Below are 18,637 nucleotides of genomic sequence, written 5' to 3' on the forward strand. Positions count from 1 at the left end.
TGACGAATCGCTGCTACTTGTCCACCAATTGACTGACGAATCGCTGCTACTTGTCCACCAATTGACTAACGAACCACTGCTACTTGTCCACAGCAGTGCAAGAACTCTCCTAAAAAAACTAGATAAATCCTTCACGTTTTTTTTTTCCTGAGCCTTTCCTGGGTAAAATTTACGATTTTAACATTTATAATGATTATTATATTCAAACAAAATGTATTTTCCCCTCTACGCGCATAACCCGCCTCCCCCCCCCACCCCCTATTTGCGTGGCATTTTAAGACGTAGGGCAAGCTGACACGTCCGTCACGCGTGTGCTTCAGTACGCGTGCCGGTGGCGATGTGTCGCCGTCAAGGAAGTCAATTCCCCAATTGCTGGTCCCTTAACTAGGCCGTCATCCAGCAGTGGATTCACAACATGCGCCTGTTCATATAAAACAAAATCTCCATCACCCTGCGCGGTCCTCCAGCGGACAGAAGGGAGAGATGACGGATAATGTAACACCCGTTGTTCAAAATTAACTAAACGCGCGGTTAATATTTCTTCTGGGGTTGTGTTTTTTTTCCCCCACCGCCACAACAACGATGACCCAGAACCTTACTGCAACGGCGGGGAGGGCAGGGGCGAAATCTGAGCGCTTGAAGCCAAAAAAAGTGCCCCTTTGCAATTCCCCTCTGCAACAAAACCACGGCCGGCGACCACCACCACAGCTTACACGCGCACTCAGGAATGTGGAAAGAGTGGCCTGTGTCCGTCAAAGTTTTTTTTCTCTCTGTCGAGCACTGTACATTTTTTTTTTTAAACGCAAGACTGGGAGAAAAATGCAATATTTCCTGCATCTCACGACTTATCGTCGTCGCGACTGAGAGACGAGCCTAAGTGACCTAAAAAAATGTCGAACCAACTTCGTACCGTAACTCCACCGGGGCAATGAACTGAGAGAGTTAAACACATCTTGCTTGTGAGCTGCTATGCCAGTAGTTTTAACTGAAGGTTGGTGGCGGGGCAGAGCAGGCTGCGGCCTGGATACCGTGCAGGTGATAACGTGAACTATTTATACGTCAATTTAAAAAAAAAACCTGTTAATCAGGAAGCATTTTGAAAATGTCATTTTTTTTCTCAGTGTCCGTAGTGTAAAGTGCAGTCTATTATCCACTCCAGGTGACCACTCTAGATATCTGGCCTCTCTAATTCTGTGCTTTGAATAATGTCCCTTCCCTGAAAGGTCACAGCGTCGTTGACGAATGTCTCTAGCGAGCTTCTTTGTTGTTTGCACTTCTGCACCTCCGCAAACCTCGTCTCTCTTCTCGTCCATTCCTATCCCTCTCCCGCCAACCCTGCACTACAGCTTGCTCGCGGTAGAGAACTCTCCGTAGCAGCAGAGCAACTCACAACCCTCCGCCTCACTACGACACGGAGCAGGACCGTCGGACACTGCCGGGCGTCGGTTTATTTTTTTCCGTGGCAGACCGTGCCGCTTTGTAATCCAATCATCTCGCTGCCGTCGCAGTAGCAGCAGCAGCAGCAGCGTTCAATCTGCACTGACTTTTAAGAGAATAAGCAATTGTAAACTACTAAACTAATTTTATTTTACCAGGTAAGGCCCACCGAGCCATAGAGCTCGTTTTCAGAAGCGACCTGGGCCACGGATGATAGCCCAGCGAAGTGGCCCGTTGCGTGGACATTCTTAGCAGCCGAATACTCTAAACGCACGTTGATTCTAAATGTGGAGAAAGAAACCGGAGTACCCGGGGAAAAAAAAATCCACATGACCATGGGGAGAACACGCAAACTCCAAATATACAGTAGGTGTCAGGGTCAGGATCGAATCCACGACGTCCTGCATACCAGGCGAGGGAGTTAACATCTCCTAGCCACCGCGGCCCCACCTCCTCTCTCGCCTGGCTTTCGAGCGACACTGAACTTCACTCGGCGTCTCAGAGTCACGGTCATTTTTGTCTGTGAAACACTGTGCGCGTTATCAATTGCATCGTTATTACTATTATCCGTAGCATAACCGAATAAATGTGCGTTTTTGAGGCTGGCCATGAAGTGGGGAGGGAGGCGACGGAGCGAATGATGCGGAGTTGACTGTTCTTGATCCCCTCCGATTAGCATGGTTGGCTACGTACGGTGTGAAAGAAGTTCAACATACATGCATACATACCCACACCACCACCAACATCAGGCAACCACCACCATCACTCCCGCAGCCAACACCGCCACCACATCCTAGATTGAAAACACATTTTAAGGATTTAAAACGAATTTCTTTGGAACTGCTTGTTGGGTTTAGATTGTTGTCCTTCCCCCGCGCCTCCGATTAGCACGGTGGGGCAGGGGTGGAGGGGAGGTTGGGGGGGCCATACGAAAAAAGCTTCGAGAGCCACCGTCCTGTGCATAGCAAAGGCAGCACCAGAAGCTACTCCACACCTGCCCGAGCATGCGTGGGTGTGTGTGTGTGCCGTCTCGTGGCACAAAGGGGAGCCTTTGTGGGAGGCACGCTTCAGCCTGAACACCGCGGGGGCCCCGTTTAGGTAACCTCACGTTTCGGGTTCAGGCAACGGAGGAAAGGGCTCGGACGGGAAGGCGAAGTTTTTGTGCAAACGCTCTTTATCTTCGTGATTTTTTTTAATTGATGCGCCGTAAAAATAAATAAAAAAAATAGCTCGGAAATCTCAGCAAGCTTTGGGGCCTGAATAGGTGACCGCCATGCACAACAGGCGTCTCAGACTACGGGGAGGGGGGACTACGTCCTGGGCAGTGGCGAGGCAGCGCAGCAATAATGTCCATTGCTGTGCTGTACTTCAATGCTCCTTTGACCAACTTCCCAACTTCCCATTGACCGGTGCGGTGGGGCCCTCGTCGAGCAGTAGATTTGCACAGGGCTGTTACATGTAGAACTATGCAATTAATGTACAGAGTGCATTTTAATATACATAGCCTACTACAGGTCAAGCTCCGCTTATCCGTAACCCGACTATCCGCGGATTCGTCCATCCCAATCTTTCTTACAATCACCCATTGTACAGCGGTGCGTGGGTTTCGGCAAACGCGCTGCACGGAAACTCCGATAGGTTTTCGGGTCGCGCCGTTTGCAGTCCGGCATTGCCGTCCCCGCGTTCTGCCGGACGCGAAGAGCTTCACAGCTCATTGGATTCCTCCCGTCCGAATAAAGCTTCCGGATTCTGGTTTACGCGCTTGGCAGCCTTTGCGGCTTCAGAGTTCAGTTCAAGAGGAGGGAGGGGGGGAGGAGGGGGGGGGGAGGAGGAGGGAGGAGGAGGGGGAGGAGGAGGAGGGGGAGGATGGGGAGATGAGAGCCCTGTGAGTCGCTTACCTGCTGCATGAGTTCTTGGTGACGATGCCACAGCTTCTCCTTTTCCATCAACACCCTCCGCAGCTGTAGCTTCTGCTGCTGCTGCTGCTGTTGCTGCTGCTGCTGTTGTGGTGACACCAGGGCACACGCGGCCGCGTTCATTGGGTGCAGGCTCGGTACGGGGCCACTTTGAGACTGCTGCACGACGTTCTGGGCTGGCATGGGGGGCACGGGCGACTGCGGAATGGCTGGAGGAGGAATGAGAGAGAAACGGAGACAATGAGACGCGGGGAAAAAAAATGCGTTGCCAACCTGGTCTCAATCTGCTGATACAATAACAGGCTCCAAAATGCGATCGATTTCGTTCAATTCTGAACTGAAATGTTGGGCGTTACGTGGCGACGAAGATGGGCCGCAAGCTCTGCAGCAGCGATGACGTTTGAGTAATTTGTTGAAGTTCGAATTGTTTTCTAAACTGTGCCCAAGAGCAGGAAGGAACAGACCCAAATCCCACGTTGGCAAATGTGCCTCTTTTGAAAGATGTTTTCGCTAAAAGCCTGTATGATAATCTCCATCTCCAGTAGGGCAAATTGCCCATGGTAGGTGGTGTTTTTTGGCCCATATTGTCAAGAAACTACGTTGAAAATGGAAAACACAACAACGACAGTTCGAGGTTGAACGATTAGTCGAGTAATCGACCAATCAACTCAACCACTCAGGCACCTCAACCACTCAGGCACCCCCTTAATAAAAAATGTTGGCGGCTCCCACATCCTGAAGGAGGGAAACCCCCCTGCAAGCCACACCCAGGTGTGACGCGGCTGATCATTCTGATGGATGGCATCACCAGGCTCCACCCCATCACCTCCTGTCCAGCGGCGCACGTGGGGACGGAGGTGAGACTCGTTCCACAGCTCTTTTCGTGTTACCAGAGTCATCGAGTAACTGAACGGACAGCGAGCAGAGTCAACGATTGATTAAATAATCGGACGGTCTGGCTCTGATAAAGAGCCGTGCCAAGTGAGTGTGACAAAAACTCCCGCAGCAAAAAACAAAGATTGACAGCGGGGGGGGGGGGACACTGCATTTTGTGAACGCTGCTGTAGTAAAATTATCTTTCCGCAGAATAGTCGAATATCAATGTTGTTAATTAAACGTATTTGCATGCACACAGCCATACAGGCACTTTGAGGCTCGAACTGATAAAGGCTCAATCGATACAGTACGACAACACGAATGCTGTCTGTGCAATGTAATCCTCAACTTTTTAAAAGCAATAATTATAACATCCCCTCAATACGCAGATATGGCACGCATTATGCCACGCATCCAATTAATTGGTCTCCCAACTACCGTATTATTACAGTCCATTCGGCATCATGCCATAAAATGAATATATTTCCGCACGGAAAACGGGAGCTAGCAGTGGCACCGCGCTGAATGCGAGAATCGCCCAAAAACTTCCCCCAAAGTCGCCGTTCTCCCTGTCAGTGCCTCCCGCAGGGGCACGTGGGGTGGCAATCCTCGTCACGATTTGCAACAACAAAAACATCACTCGTGGCTGCTCGGATTTGTGTGTTTGACGTTCGTGTCCATAGCTCTCAACGCACCGATCCGCAGGGCTACCTCTCGTCAACTTGACTCCACGTTTTGTAATATTGATGTACCGTTTATTATTTATTTAGCTCACACTTAAATAAAACACGACACTCGTGAATAGTTGAATATGCGAATGGTTGATGCGAGATAGAGATAATGATTGCATGTTCATTAAATAAATACAAATTACATTGTCTTTTTAATGCTTATCTAAAACTATAAAATTTACTGAACTATTTAAATTTTTACCAGGTAAGGCACACTGAGCTATAGAGCTCTTTTTGAGAGACGACCTTAACGAAGTGGCTCATCACGTGGAAATATCTAGCGGCCAAATGCTCTAAACGCGCGTTTATAAATGTGGAGGGAATACCCGGAGGAGCCGGAGATAAAATCCACGTGACCAAGGGGAGAGAGACACGCAAACTCCAAACGTAAATCGTGCCTCTATCATTGCCCTCCGTGTATTTGTGACTTTACATTTACACGTTGATGCTTTTGTAACAAAACGGTTGCATGTCACTCTAAACCTTGCGCTTGCACCAACCCGATATGTTGGTTTCACTGTGGAATGCAGATCAACGTACGCACAGCGAATGTGGCGGCCTTTATAGGTGCCCAAAGGCACTTGCCCCAACAGACTGTTCAAGGCTATGAGGTCGATCTTTGTCTTTGTATGTGTGTGGGAAGCCAAGGGAAGTTTCGTGTAATTGCAGACATTTACATCGCTGTACCAGAATAATTTCCATCTTGTACAGATACAACGGGTGGCTGATCGAGGTCTGGATGTGGTCAACGGATAGCTCCCTGTTGGTCAAACCTTCTTTTTCGCTGGTGATCTGGTAATTGCTGCTCGCTCGGTCAAGCAGCATTATCTTGCCATCTGCTGTGTTCAGCTGTGCGGAAGCTACCTTACCTATCACTCCACATAACGGTGGCTCTTGCCGGCCACAGTTGTGTAACAAGGACCCTTTAAATGGAACATGTGCGCCGGTTAAAACATTTAGGCAGGCCCGTCTACGATCCGTCTGGGGTTTAACCGGGACGGATTGTATGAGGAGCTCACAGACCCTTGAAGGTTCTGAAAACAGTTGCAACAGTGAGCTCCTCCGGCAGGCGAGGCTGCATTGGCCGGGTCATGTAGCCCGCATTCCCGGCCACCACATGCCTATGCAGCTTCTGTTTGGACGGATCGAGGGGGCTAAAACAGGCACGCCATGGGATAGAGAAGAGATGGAGTGATGCCGTACAGGGGGATGTGGAGTTGAGTGGACTTGCCGATTACCGGCACCAGCGGTGTCAAGATCGGCCTCTGTGGTTGAGGCTCATGAAGGACGCTACTGGGGGCAGTTGCCTTTTAACAACGACGGAGGGCAGAGGAGCGACGCTCGCAGCAAAGAGCAAAGCGCCGGGCAGCTCAAATGCGGCGAGTGGGCACAGCCGGGAGAACACGTGGGTGCATCTGTCAGTCATCTCAGTCAGTTAGCCCACAACAACTGGCTCTGTCCCATGAGCCTCATGCCAGTGAAGCCTTCTTCCACACACTTCACGTGGCGTCAAAGTGCAATCTGGCCGAGCACAAGCACTGTGGAGATGTCACCACCACCTAGTGGCGAATGACAGCTGCAGTTGATGTTGTTGTGTGGAAAGCAATCTACCCTTTCCTTTGCATGTGGATGATGAGCGCCTGCGAGTGAGAGCGTATCCCCATGCTGGCGTGCACACGCTTGCTTGCACGAGAATCGCTTTTATGCTGCAACTAACACGCTGGCAGAGCAACCAAGGATTTTGGAGATTCACGGATCGGATGAGTGGATGGACAGAGAGAGATGTTGTTGCCGCTTCAAAGAACTATTAAGAAGCATCTCGGTAGATTAAAGGGCCCGGTACCACGTGGTGGCACTGCCAAGGTACTTGGGTTCTGATGCAGGCAGCCATCTGTAATTCAACTGGCTTCGCAGGTGTAGCAAATGATCTCAGCTCGGTCATCAACGAGTGCACAACGACTATCGTCCACTGCATCTCACTCACTTCTCTCCCCACTGTCTCTCTCCCTGTCTCTCTCTCTCTCTCCAAACACCAATCGCTCTCCCTATTCCCGACTATCCCTTTCCTGGCTCAATCTCTCTTGCCTCTCCCTAAATACTCTCTCCCACTTATTGTCACTTTCCAGCGCTCGCTCCACTTCCCATTATGCTCTCTCTCTTGCCTCTTCGTTTCATGCCCTTTCACTCTCTCCCAAACCCTCTCCTCTCCGTTCCTCTTCACCTCTTCCTCCCCCTCTATCTCCCTTCCTCACCTCCCTCCTCTATCTCCCTCCCCTCCCCCTCTATCTCCCTCCCCTCTCTATCTCCCTCCCTCCCCTACCCTCTCTATCTCCCTCCCTCCCTCCCCTACCCTCTCTATCTCCCTCCCTCACCTCCCTCTATCGTAGTCACACCATTATTGACTCACAAAACTATGAAAAAAAAAACACTTTGCTGGCGAAAGTTCCCGTCGCTCGTTCCTGGGAAGGGGGGATAATCCACGTTGTGCCGCACGCCGAGTGCCGGACAATGCAGTCGATCGCATCACTGCGAGGCGGCCTGGCAAGGAAGAGGCGTGAGAATGACAGAGGTAGCAGGTTGCTGCCTCTGGGCCTCCGGTTCCCCCCCCCGAGGGCTTTTTCATATCGGCCAGCGCCAAACAGCCTCTCTGCGAGCAGCTGTCCATTCCCTCCGCAGTGAAATGGCAAAAATAAAAAGCAGCAAAGCGGATACTCTTTCCAAAACAACTGTGTTGGTTCTGACGCTACCAATGCGGATGCTAAACTGGGATGGATTCTGCGGGCTGGGTCAAATATATGCCCCGTCTGACGCCTGCCGATCACGTTACAGCCTACCCAGAAGTGGGCTTAATGCAGGGACAGCTTCTGTTAATTTAATCTTAGGGAGTTGGGCTCCGTGCCGCAAAGAATCGTTGGGCGGTTGCGAATCCGTCGCCGGCACGCTCAGCGCATCGCGAGGAACGGACGCTAACAGTACGGGAGTTTTGTGAGTGTTCCTGCTTATACAGATTCTACAATCCTTGGAAGAAAGAACAGGCACGTAGTCATCGTTAACGCTGCCATGAAGAGGAATCATTATCCATAATAGAGGTTTTTTTTGGGGTGGTTAGATCGCGTAAATATAAATGTGTCGTTAAACCCGCCACCACCCAACACAGCCAATTAGTAAGGTTTGTCACGTAAATAAAACATGCCAATTCGTTACTAGTGTGTTGGAGAGTAAACCCACAACATTTACCATTCGAGTACGATGTTTCACCAGTAATTACAACGAGCATCATCAGTCGACAGCCAGAGTTGTGGAGAAATCCTCCTCCTGTTTCGGTCTTAAATAGAGGGATACATGTGATGTCGTCACTGATGACACACTTACATTCACGAGATGTAACCCAACACCCTCGATTAAGAATACTATTGGTCGCGAAAGCCTCCTGCTACGTGTTAAAAAGGAATCACTCTACGATAGGCGACGCCTCTGGCAATGGCACGGCAATGATTGCGTTTTTGTTGTAGTTGAGCTCTCGTTAGATGTGCCCATGCGTCACTGTGAAAGCAGTATCACCACAATTTACATAAAGCTGTGTTTCACGTGTGGTCAAATCATTATCATCATCGAATAATGATGGCACCCTTTTGGCTAGCCATAGAACAAAGACGGTCACCGCATCGCTCGCTTTCAGATGCACTTCTGTGGCCGTCTGGAACGCTCTTTTTTCCGACATTAGGATGCCACTGGGGCTATGCCACTTAGATTGAAAACTTATTTTTTTAGAACTGCTTCTTGTGCATTCGGGTTGTTGTCCTTCCCCCGCACGTCCGATTAGCACGATTGGATGCGTACGGCGCAAAATAATTTCTACGCACATACGCACATGGCAAGCCCACTGCTGGATGAAGACCTCCCCAAGTTGTATCAACGGCAGCGATCCTACTCCATTAAGCTGGTCATTGTGGGTTAGTGGAGATGGGTTGCCGGAGGCAGCACCGGTTCAGATAGCACTCGGCCAGCCCTGTTAGCTGTGGCAGGAAGTCGAACTCAGATCACAAGGTTTCGAGTGCAGTGTGCGAAGCAGTGCCGGATTATCCTCGTAGCAAAAGTAGCTACGTACGTATGCTCCTGGCCTCGCACTTTCAAGGGCCCCGCGCTAAACGCTTTCAAGCTATCAATTCCGGTTCAGTGATTCTGCACTTGCTCTATCACTATAGTACTATACTGCCTTCAACTTTTATGAACGACTGGGTGTTTAAGGTTAGCGATTCGTCGTATTTCCTGGCTTTATAGCAAGTGAAAAAATACAATTACTTTACTGTGCAAGTTTAAAAATGTATGTTTTTTAATATTTACGTGTTTTTTTTTTATTTAGGGCCCCTTTATAACATATGCTACAGGCCCCGCACGAGCTTAATCCGGCACTGGTGCGAACTATGTCACTGCTGGCAGATGAGCCTCCACCAGAAGGAGACTGTTACATTGCATTTATGGCTTTCATTTTGGTGATTTCGAAAAGTTTTTTTGGTTTGGCCATGTTTTTGTTTATTGTAGTACGGAGTTAGACTGATGGCCTTAATCTTAGTTGTCTTGTGGTTGTTGTTGTTTGACTTGCATCCCACTGGGATTTTTGCACACAGCGTTGGTGTACGGTGTTATTTTTTGATGTTTTTTTTTTCTCTGGATTTTGTGTTTGCACAGTCACATAGTCACTTTAAGATGTTTTCTTGTTCATGTTTTTGTTTTTTGTTTGTTGCGGTTGCACCCGATTCAAGAGCCGAATGGCTCACAGGGCTATACCAACATAAATGGAACTATGGGACTATGACTTGGACAGGCCCTCTAGAAGGTATTTGGCCTACCCTTCCATGCCACCCAGACGCCTTGGAAGAGGTGGGCCACGCAGATTTAAGAAAACTCGCGCCGTTGTTTTTAACTGTCGCGCCGGGAGGTCGAATAGAACCGGCGACCTCTGGATCTCAATTCTAGCGCGCTGTCCATTGCAGCACATCAGCGCCAGGTGGATACGGGGAGAGAGAGAGAGAGAGAAACCTTGGCCTGCTGAAGATCAGAGAACAGCTGATACTCAGACGGCTGTGTACAGTGCCGTCAGGAGCGGAACAACTCTGGAATGCGTTCGGTTATTCCGTGCGCGCTGCGACCGCTGTTCAAAGTCACAACACAGGGAAGAGGCTGCCCCTGTTCTCAATCAGGTTTGCGGTCAAACATCTGGTACCGATATCGCTTGCCTCAGCCATTGAACTCGCCGCTTAGCAAGAGGCAAAATGGAAAAGGCAAAGGCGCGGCCCTGCAATGTCCTGCTCATGCCACTGCTGCAGGAAGGGGCCTCCACTGGAGGGATATCTAAATGGTATTTTGGTCTACTCTTCCACACTGGATAGACATCTGGGAAGTGGTGGAAGTGACCCACGCTTTAACCCACCGCATGCAACTTGCTTGTCGACAAACGCTGGTGCACCCATCTGTTTGACCTTTCTTGTACTTTGCACGACTTTCGTCTTTTTGTTGTTGTTGTGACGTTCTTACCCGCCCCTACTGGACATTTGTGAAGAAGAGATTTGTAGCTCATCGGATTCCTCCAGTGTAAATAAATATTCTGATTCTGATGTACTGCTGGGTGGACAGAGGTGGGGGAGATTTAAGAAACTCGAAATTGTTTTAGCCGTAATCCAGGTTTTTTTGGGGGGGATAGATCGCGTAAATACTTACGCAAATCCTTACGCGATCTAACCCCGAAAAAAAACATGTATTGTGGATGATATTGGTCGTGAAAGCCGACCACGTGTTAAATTGTTTCAGCTGCCACGCCGAGAGAACGGACCTCTGGAATGTACTTCTGATGTGCGCTCAACTTTCCACCTCTGCGGAGTGTTTGGGGAGCTGGGTGGGGGGGAAGGTAAATATAACAGAAAGTTTTTTTTATTTCAAAGTATGTGGAACAGAGGGCGCGGTGCCAATCGCTTTGTGCGCGCGTGGATGTGTGCACGTGTGCGTGCGTGCAAACGCAAACGGACGCGTGTGGCTTCAATTACATCTCCCCTCCCCCCCCCTCTCAGTGCCCGGCAAAGGAGCAGTAAAGTTCTTCCAGGAATCATTTTTTATTGGTTTTGCGAGGGAAATAAAAATACGCAGCCCCGCCGCCGCCGCCGCTGCAAAAGGTGGCTCTTGCTGTAAGTTCGCAGTAGCGAACCGTGACGTTTCGATCAAACCGTCGCTGCTGTGAAATTCGGCTGGAGTTAAAATCCCGCTGTCGTGTCGTACGTTACGTACGCGTGTTGAACTTCTCTCGCACCGTTCGCAGGCGCACCGTGATAAATCGGATGTATCAGGGTTGGAGCACTCCGATTCTTACCGAAATGCACTGGCGAGTATTGAACATGCTATTTGGTTCTTTCACGTAGGTAGAAAAATTTAATATAATTAAAAATATTACACTATGAGACCTCCTTTGCCAGTAGCAAGATATAGTAATCGGCTTTTACCCTTTTATCTGGCATCAAAACTGACACTTTTACACAAGGGATCATGTTTGCAATAACCACAACACAAGCAGTCAAAATGCAAACAAAAAGAGACAACTCTGATAATGATATTGGCACTGTCCTTGAAATTGATTGGTCCACACCCGAGACGGCTTTTCTTAGAGCCTAGTCTCCACTGGTGTTGGACCAGATGACGCCAAAAGGAGGTATCATAGTGTAAATGCTTACCCCGAGCTCTCAATACTCTGATAGTGCGCTGTTTTTGAGTTGTACGCCTTTTGGAGTCATCTGGTCCAACAGTGGAGACTGGGCTCTAAGAAAATCCGTCTCGGGTGTGGACCAATCAAATTCAAGGACAGTGCCATCATCATTATCAGAGTTGTCTCTTTTTGTTTGCATTTTGACTGCTTGTGTTGTGGTTATTGCAAACATGATGCCTTGAATAAAGGTGTCAGTTTTGGTGCCAGATAAAAGGGTAAAAACCTATTACTAAAAATTATATATCACGACGTTTCGACCACAACACAAGCGGCCATCCTCAGGTGAAAAATAATAATAAAAATCCAGCAGTAGAAACTGCTGAACCAGCGAGACAGCTGTTACAACAACAAGAGGTTATTTACGTGGCGATGGGCAAGCGGGCGGGGTCTGAGCTGGAATGAAATTCCATCCCTGGACGCAAGCACGTCAGTTGTGTTAATGGGGGAGATTAGGGGGGTTCAGCAGTTCCACTGCTGGATGATTATTTTTTTCCCACCTGAGGACGGCCGCTTGTGTTGCGGTCGAAACGTCGTGATTTATATTTTTTATTTTATTTTATTTTTCTACCTACGTGACTTCACGGAAAGAACCAAAGAGTATGGATTCCTGCAGTCACAAAAGCTTCAAATGAAGTATTGAACATATACGTAACTACATCCGTGGCCTTTGCCTGGTATGATGGGGATGGTTTAGTTTTATTTGTACGTGTTTGGGTGATTTGTTGACCTTTCTTGTACTTTGCACTACTATTGTGTTCCTAAATATCTCAGAAAAAGAGCTTTATAGCTCATCGGATTCTTCCAGTATTCAAACAAAGTTGTGCCACACATAGAGCAACAAAAATTCGCCCATGTGGCCTAACAGGCTGCCCGGTGGCAAGTGCTGTTATGAACTAACTATGAAGGCCAGCACCGCACATGACCAGGTGGGTGGCCAGCATCACACGTGTCCGCCTTTGTCTCCCCAGTGCTGATGTCCACGCACTGCATCAGGCAGAGGCAGACCTAGAAACTTCCCAAGGGGCGGGGGGAGGCGGTAGTCCCAAAATACCAATTTTTTTTTTTAATAGGGCCCTACATAAATTATAAATAAAACATTCATGGGACCTCCTTTGCCAGTACCAAAATATGATAATAGGTTTTTCCCATTTTTTTCTGGCCAGAAAAAAAGGGGAAAAACCTATTATCCTAATAAATAAAGCATTATATGTATTTTCTCTTCTAAATATCAATCGATCCCCCCCCCACCGCAATCCCCCCCTCCCCCCCCCCCACTGACACAAGGTGGTAATTTGAGGATGAGTCAACCGAGGGATCACTCAGAACACGACTAAGATAGCGATACGCTCGGCTGGGAATAGAACCCGTGTCGCCAGTATGGCAGCGCAGTGCGAACACCATTCACTGTACCGCTGGCTTGCCACACTTGGGGCGCAGCCCAACACTTGCTTTGGAAGTTGGGATCGGGGGGGGGGGGCATCCTGATGGTGTACGGCCCACCCGGCGAATTTGACGTGTACGCATCGGCTTTCGCCCGGACCAATCCAACGGTTCGTTAAATTGGTCCTGATCCGTGGGTCATGTCGCCGTGCGTGCGATGCCAACGCGCGTTGGCATCGCACGCACGCCTGGGAGAGCCACGTGAATGAATATTCTCTGCATACTCCCAGATTAGCATACTGCACATACGTATTGTATGTTGATTAACTGTCAATAACCCAACCATCAATAGGCATCCATTGTCATTTATATGACTACAGCAACGTGATTGGCTCACAAGTGAAGACATCACATTTACCCCACTCTATTTAAGACCGAAACAGGATGAATCCTCCACAATTTATGGCTATCACTTGAAGAAGCTGGTTGTAATTACAGGCGAAACTTCATACTCGAATTGTACATTTTGTGGGTTTACTCTCCAACACACCGGTGTGCTGAACTAGTAACTAATTGGCACGTTTTGTTTACATGACAAATCTTACTAATTGGCTGTGTTGGGTGGTGGCGGATTTAAAGACATTTATATTTACACGATCTAACCCAAAAAAAACCCCATTAGTATGGAAGCCAATGTATTACTGCTTCAGAGGGCAGTCCACCATGTTTAACGATTTGACAGGGATGTTTCGTTGGCAATTACAACCAACATCTTCAGGCACATGCCAGGGTTCAACTCTTGCAGGAATATCAGTGAGTAATTGAAGGGCTGGCTAGATTGGACATGTCCCACCCCCCCTCCACCACTTTATCAGGGTTAACAGGAGTTCGACTGTGACTCAGTACTCAGCCTACTGTTAATGCACTACTGTGTCTACAAAAGGTCTGTCCGGCATTTGTGTCAGATGTATGGAGAGATGTTAGCGACCTCGCCTGGTATACAGTGAGGGAAAACAAGTATTTGATCCGCTGTTGATTTTGTACGTTTGCCTACTGACAAAGAAATGATCAGTATATAATTTTAATGGTAGGTTTATTTGAACAGTGAGAGAGAGAATAACAACAAAAACATCCAGAAAACGCATGTCAAAAATGTTATAAATTGATTTGCATTTTAATGAGGGAAATAAGTATTTGACCCCCTCTCAATCAGAAAGATTTCTGGCTCCCAGGTGTCTTTTATACAGGTAACGAGCTGAGATTACGAGCACACTCTTAAAGGGAGTGCTCCTAGACACCTGGGAGCCAGAAATCTTTCTGATTGAGAGGGGATCAAATACTTATTTCCCTCATTAACATGCAAATCAATTTATAACATTTTTGACATGCGTTTTTCTGGATTTTGTTGTTGTTATTCTGTCTTTCACTGTTCAAATAAACCTACCATTAAAATTATAGACCGATCATTTATTTGTCAGTGGGCAAACGTACAAAATCAGCAGGGGATCAAATACTTTTTTCCCTCACTGTACAGGAGGTTGTGGGTTCGATTCCGACTTGATGCCTCCTGTATGTTTGGAGTTTGCATGTTCTCCACGTTTAGAATCAACGTGAATTTAAAGTGTTTGGCTGCTATAATGTCCACATGATAAGCCAATTCGTTCAACTATCATTTGTGGCCAGGTCGCTTCTGAAAAACAATCAAATAGCTCAGTGGTCCTGACCCGGGTAAAATAAAAAGTAAGTTAATAGTTTAGTTGAGGTATACAATCACAGACTCAAAAAAAGAAACACCGTGTTTTTTTGTCCAAAATGTTGTCGGTGCCTCTTAGCCGCGTCTCTACAACCGCTTGTGAGTGTCCGGACATCCATGACACCCACGGTGGCTGAGGCGCTGCCACGCCGGTTCTCTTAACCCACCGCCCACTCACTCGCTCCGCTCTCCATTCCTATTCCGACCGCAGCATCCACATTTCCTCAGGATTAGTCGCCTCACCCGAGCTGGCCGCTGCACGTGCCGTGCCCACTCAACCCCCCTTGCTCGACCCCCCCCCCCCCCTTGCCGCGCAACAGCTGAAGCAGCCAACGCGCGAGGCACAAATAAGGCAGCCCTCCCTCCCCCTCCCCCCCCCACTCTGGAGAAGAATGTAACAAAACGCTCAAAGTTAGGCGCGTGGATCGCAAGAAGAGGGAGAGAGAGAGAGTGACAGACAGACATTCGCGAAATTAGCTCAAACGCAAAGTCCGGTGGCTTTATTTTTTGCCGTAGTTCCCGCGAGTGAATCACGGATGACGCCGCGGTGGTGTAAGAGATGGCACGAAAACCTGACTCGCAATCCAGAGGTCGCCGGTTTTCGATTCGTTCACCTGGCACGGCAGTTTAAACTATGGCGCAAGTTTATTGAATCCGCCTCCCCCCCCCACGCCGCCTTCCTCCAGCAGAGGCATGGGAAAGTAATTGCAGGGCTGCAGCCCTTACCGTCATCATCTTTTTAAGAATGAATTGAGGCTGGCGTCTGTTGGCACAGGTGCAGTTGAGATTAAACTCTTAACTCATGGTTATCTGACAGAGTAGTGCAGTGGTTACGGTGCTGGACGCTAAGCTCGTCGACATTGACTCTAATCATTCGGCGTGGCAGGAATTACAGAAAGAAAAACTAAAATTAATAAATTTTATCGGTGCCGAGGCTCCCACAAGGCCATGCGGGAGGGCGTGTGGCATAGTTTGGCACCAGCCATCCTAGAGTTTGCGGTCGTGCCACTACGGTTGGCTGCAACGAGTACAACGTGTTTAAAAACAATGGGGCAGCTACGCCTCTCTAAATAAAATTAACGCTGGAACACGTTCGCGCGTTCCCAGAAGCAGCGGTGCGAACGGGACACCCACCACCCTTGCAACTTGCAACGCGTCTCAGAATGGGAGAGGGTTAACGGTTTACATCACAGATGAGCCACAGTGCGGCTGTGGCTATGAAACCCAAACTATGGACCACCGTAGTTGCCAGCATGCCTCGACATTGCTGTTTAGCTCCTGAACATATTGCCGCAGGCGAGAATTGTATAGACCAGTCATGGTATTGCTACTGTTGTGCTCAAGGCAGTGTTCGTGTATATATATACGGTGACAATTGGAAGTAAGTGCGATCTCTTGACAACTGCACTGATATTCAGCTGTGAGGGATTTTAGCAAAACGTTACCGGCAGTGCGACCAGCAGTGCTGTATGCCCACTCAGTCTGCTACGGCGTCTGGGAAAACTGCTGAGGACATTTGAGGCATGCGGTCATGATGCTGCTTCCACCGGATTTACGGAGTGTATTTTCCCCTTGGATAATTAAAATGCCGTATGAAAAGGGCGAGGAGGCCAACCGCTGTCAGATAACTATGGACAGATACTATACAAACATAGGATGATTTATTATACCACCCAAAACAAAACAATGGTTATGTTTACCAGCCTATAGGCTGCCGAGAGTGTTTGGTATAGGCCGGTAAGCAACATAGGTTAGCAATGTTTACAGGCTGGAAAGTCTGAACCATTATTTTATGATCATGCTGAAACCCATGCTGGTGTTAAATTATGGGAACCTTGTCAATTCAGTGCAGGGAATTTCCGACATCCATTCAGTCTGCGGCAAGGCTATCCCTTGGCGATCAGGCCTGGTCATGGACTCTTGGCTTTCTTTGCGGAGCCGATGCGCAAGAAGAAGACCAGCGTTTGTTTGCTTTTTTTTCTATCCAGCAGCATTTTGTTTTGAGCATGGTGAACCCTGCACTTGTTTAGACTTTTTGCTTCCTATCTGGGGGAAACGACAACTTGTGTTCGGCCAGATGCTGCCTCGGGAGATGAACACGAGGGAGAGAGTAGGATGGGGAGAGGGGGGGGGGGAGTTTTCATCGCACAGACGTTCACGCACAGCTGTGCGAGTGGCCCTCATGGGTTGGGACATTATTTTAAGCACATGCCTCTGCAACAAAAAAAAACAATGGCACGGAATTAAGCTGCCCAGTCCTTTTTTGGCAATAGAGTCAGAAATGTCGTCCGCTTGCTGACTGCGTGTGCATCTGTCCACTGCGCGTCTAGGTCTGGGGGTATGAGGAACCCTCACCCTGGCTCTGCACCTCCACGTCGCTGACTGGAAGTTGCTTTGTATTTTCGTGATAAATGTGCGAGTTATAAACTCTTTGATTATTATTTCAATATTTTTTGTTTGTTAGCCCCGTGTTCATGCTTCTGTGCTTCGAATGCCACCTGCCTCCACCCACATTAAGGCCCAGTCGGAATCAGAATCAGAATTACTTATTCATCCTGGAGGAATCCCATGAGCTATGAAGCTCTTTTACACATATGTCCAGCCCTTAACATTGGGTGGAGGAATCGGCGAGCGGTAGAATCGACAAGCGAAGGAATTGGTCAGTGGACCAATCGACGAGCAGAGGAATGGGCGAGTGAAGGAAATGGGCGAGTGGAGTTTGGTGTGAGCGTCAACGACGGCCCCTGCGGTGCTGTAGGCAAGCGACGTGGTGCTCACCGGCTCGAGAATCGAGACGTGGGTCCATCCACGAGGTGGTTTTAGTCTTGTGGTTGATGAAGTACATCTCTCCCTTCTGGTTCACCGCCTCCTCCCAGCCGTCCGGAAAGGACCCTTTTGGTAATTAAAAAAAGGGGAACGACGCGGGGGAAGTCCATCGCGGTTGAATTGCTCGCACGGCGGATTTGCCTCGCGGGACGAGTTATGAAATTGGACGAATTGTCGAGTGAAGAATGCGACCAGAGGCAAAACTGGTGCACGATGTTCATAATCAGTTTAACACGCGGTAGGCTTTCGCGACCGATATTATCCCCAATAGGGTTTTTTTTTTGGGGGGGGGGGGGGTGGGGATAATATAAATGTCGTGAAACACAGCAGGGTCTCACCTGATGATGCTGGTTGTAATTACCGGCGAAATGTCACGGTACTCGAATTGTAAATGTTGCCGTGGGTTCACTCTCCAACACCAAAGCGGTGTGGTGTAGTAGTAACCAATTGGCACGTTCTGTTTACGTGACAAACCCTTACTAATTGGCTGTGTCGGGTGGTGGCGGGTTCAACGACACATTTATATTTACGCGATCTAACCCAAAAACACCTAATTTATGGATGTTCATTTATATTTACGCGGACGTGTATTTTATCAGTTGGGAAGGATAGCATCATCATCCTTAATGTCATCATCATCATCATAAGCAACATGATTAAAATAATATTCTTAGCTCTTTCGGTAAAGTCACGTTGTGTGTGACCACTCATATCCATTACTACCATGCCTGTTCTTCACGAATATGACTACTGCATTGCCAGAAGACATCATGATGCACCACCACATCTGTTAGTGACGATGGTTTTGCTACTTTTGCATATATCCACAATAGCAATGATGGTACAGCTGTTGTTGCTGCTGCTGCGGATGATGACATTGCTGTTGATTGATGATTATGCTGACTACAGTGGTCGTGATGCTGCCGTTGTTGCTGCTGATCATAATGATCAGGTCGAACACAACTCA

General features: G+C 48.4%; 1 protein-coding gene across 2 annotated transcripts in view; it reads right to left on the minus strand.

Moving 5' to 3' along the window:
• LOC116954415 (transcriptional coactivator YAP1-like) overlaps nt 1–18,637 on the minus strand; it is a 73,629-nt gene that overhangs the window by 25,069 nt on the left and 29,923 nt on the right. The window contains exons 3-4 of one of the 2 annotated variants that reach the window (XM_032974905.2): nt 17,623–17,736; nt 3,336–3,562 (exon numbers count right to left, since the gene is read on the minus strand). In XM_032974905.2, coding sequence (XP_032830796.2) covers nt 3,336–3,562; nt 17,623–17,736 — 341 coding nt within the window. The remainder of the gene's footprint in view (nt 1–3,335; nt 3,563–17,622; nt 17,737–18,637) is intronic. The other variant, XM_076052303.1, reaches the window with a different exon arrangement.

This window comes from Petromyzon marinus, chromosome 55 (assembly GCF_048934315.1).
Source record: "Petromyzon marinus isolate PM22_M1 ecotype Great Lakes invasive population chromosome 55, UKy_Petmar_22M1.pri1.0, whole genome shotgun sequence".
Taxonomy (NCBI): domain Eukaryota; kingdom Metazoa; phylum Chordata; class Hyperoartia; order Petromyzontiformes; family Petromyzontidae; genus Petromyzon; species Petromyzon marinus.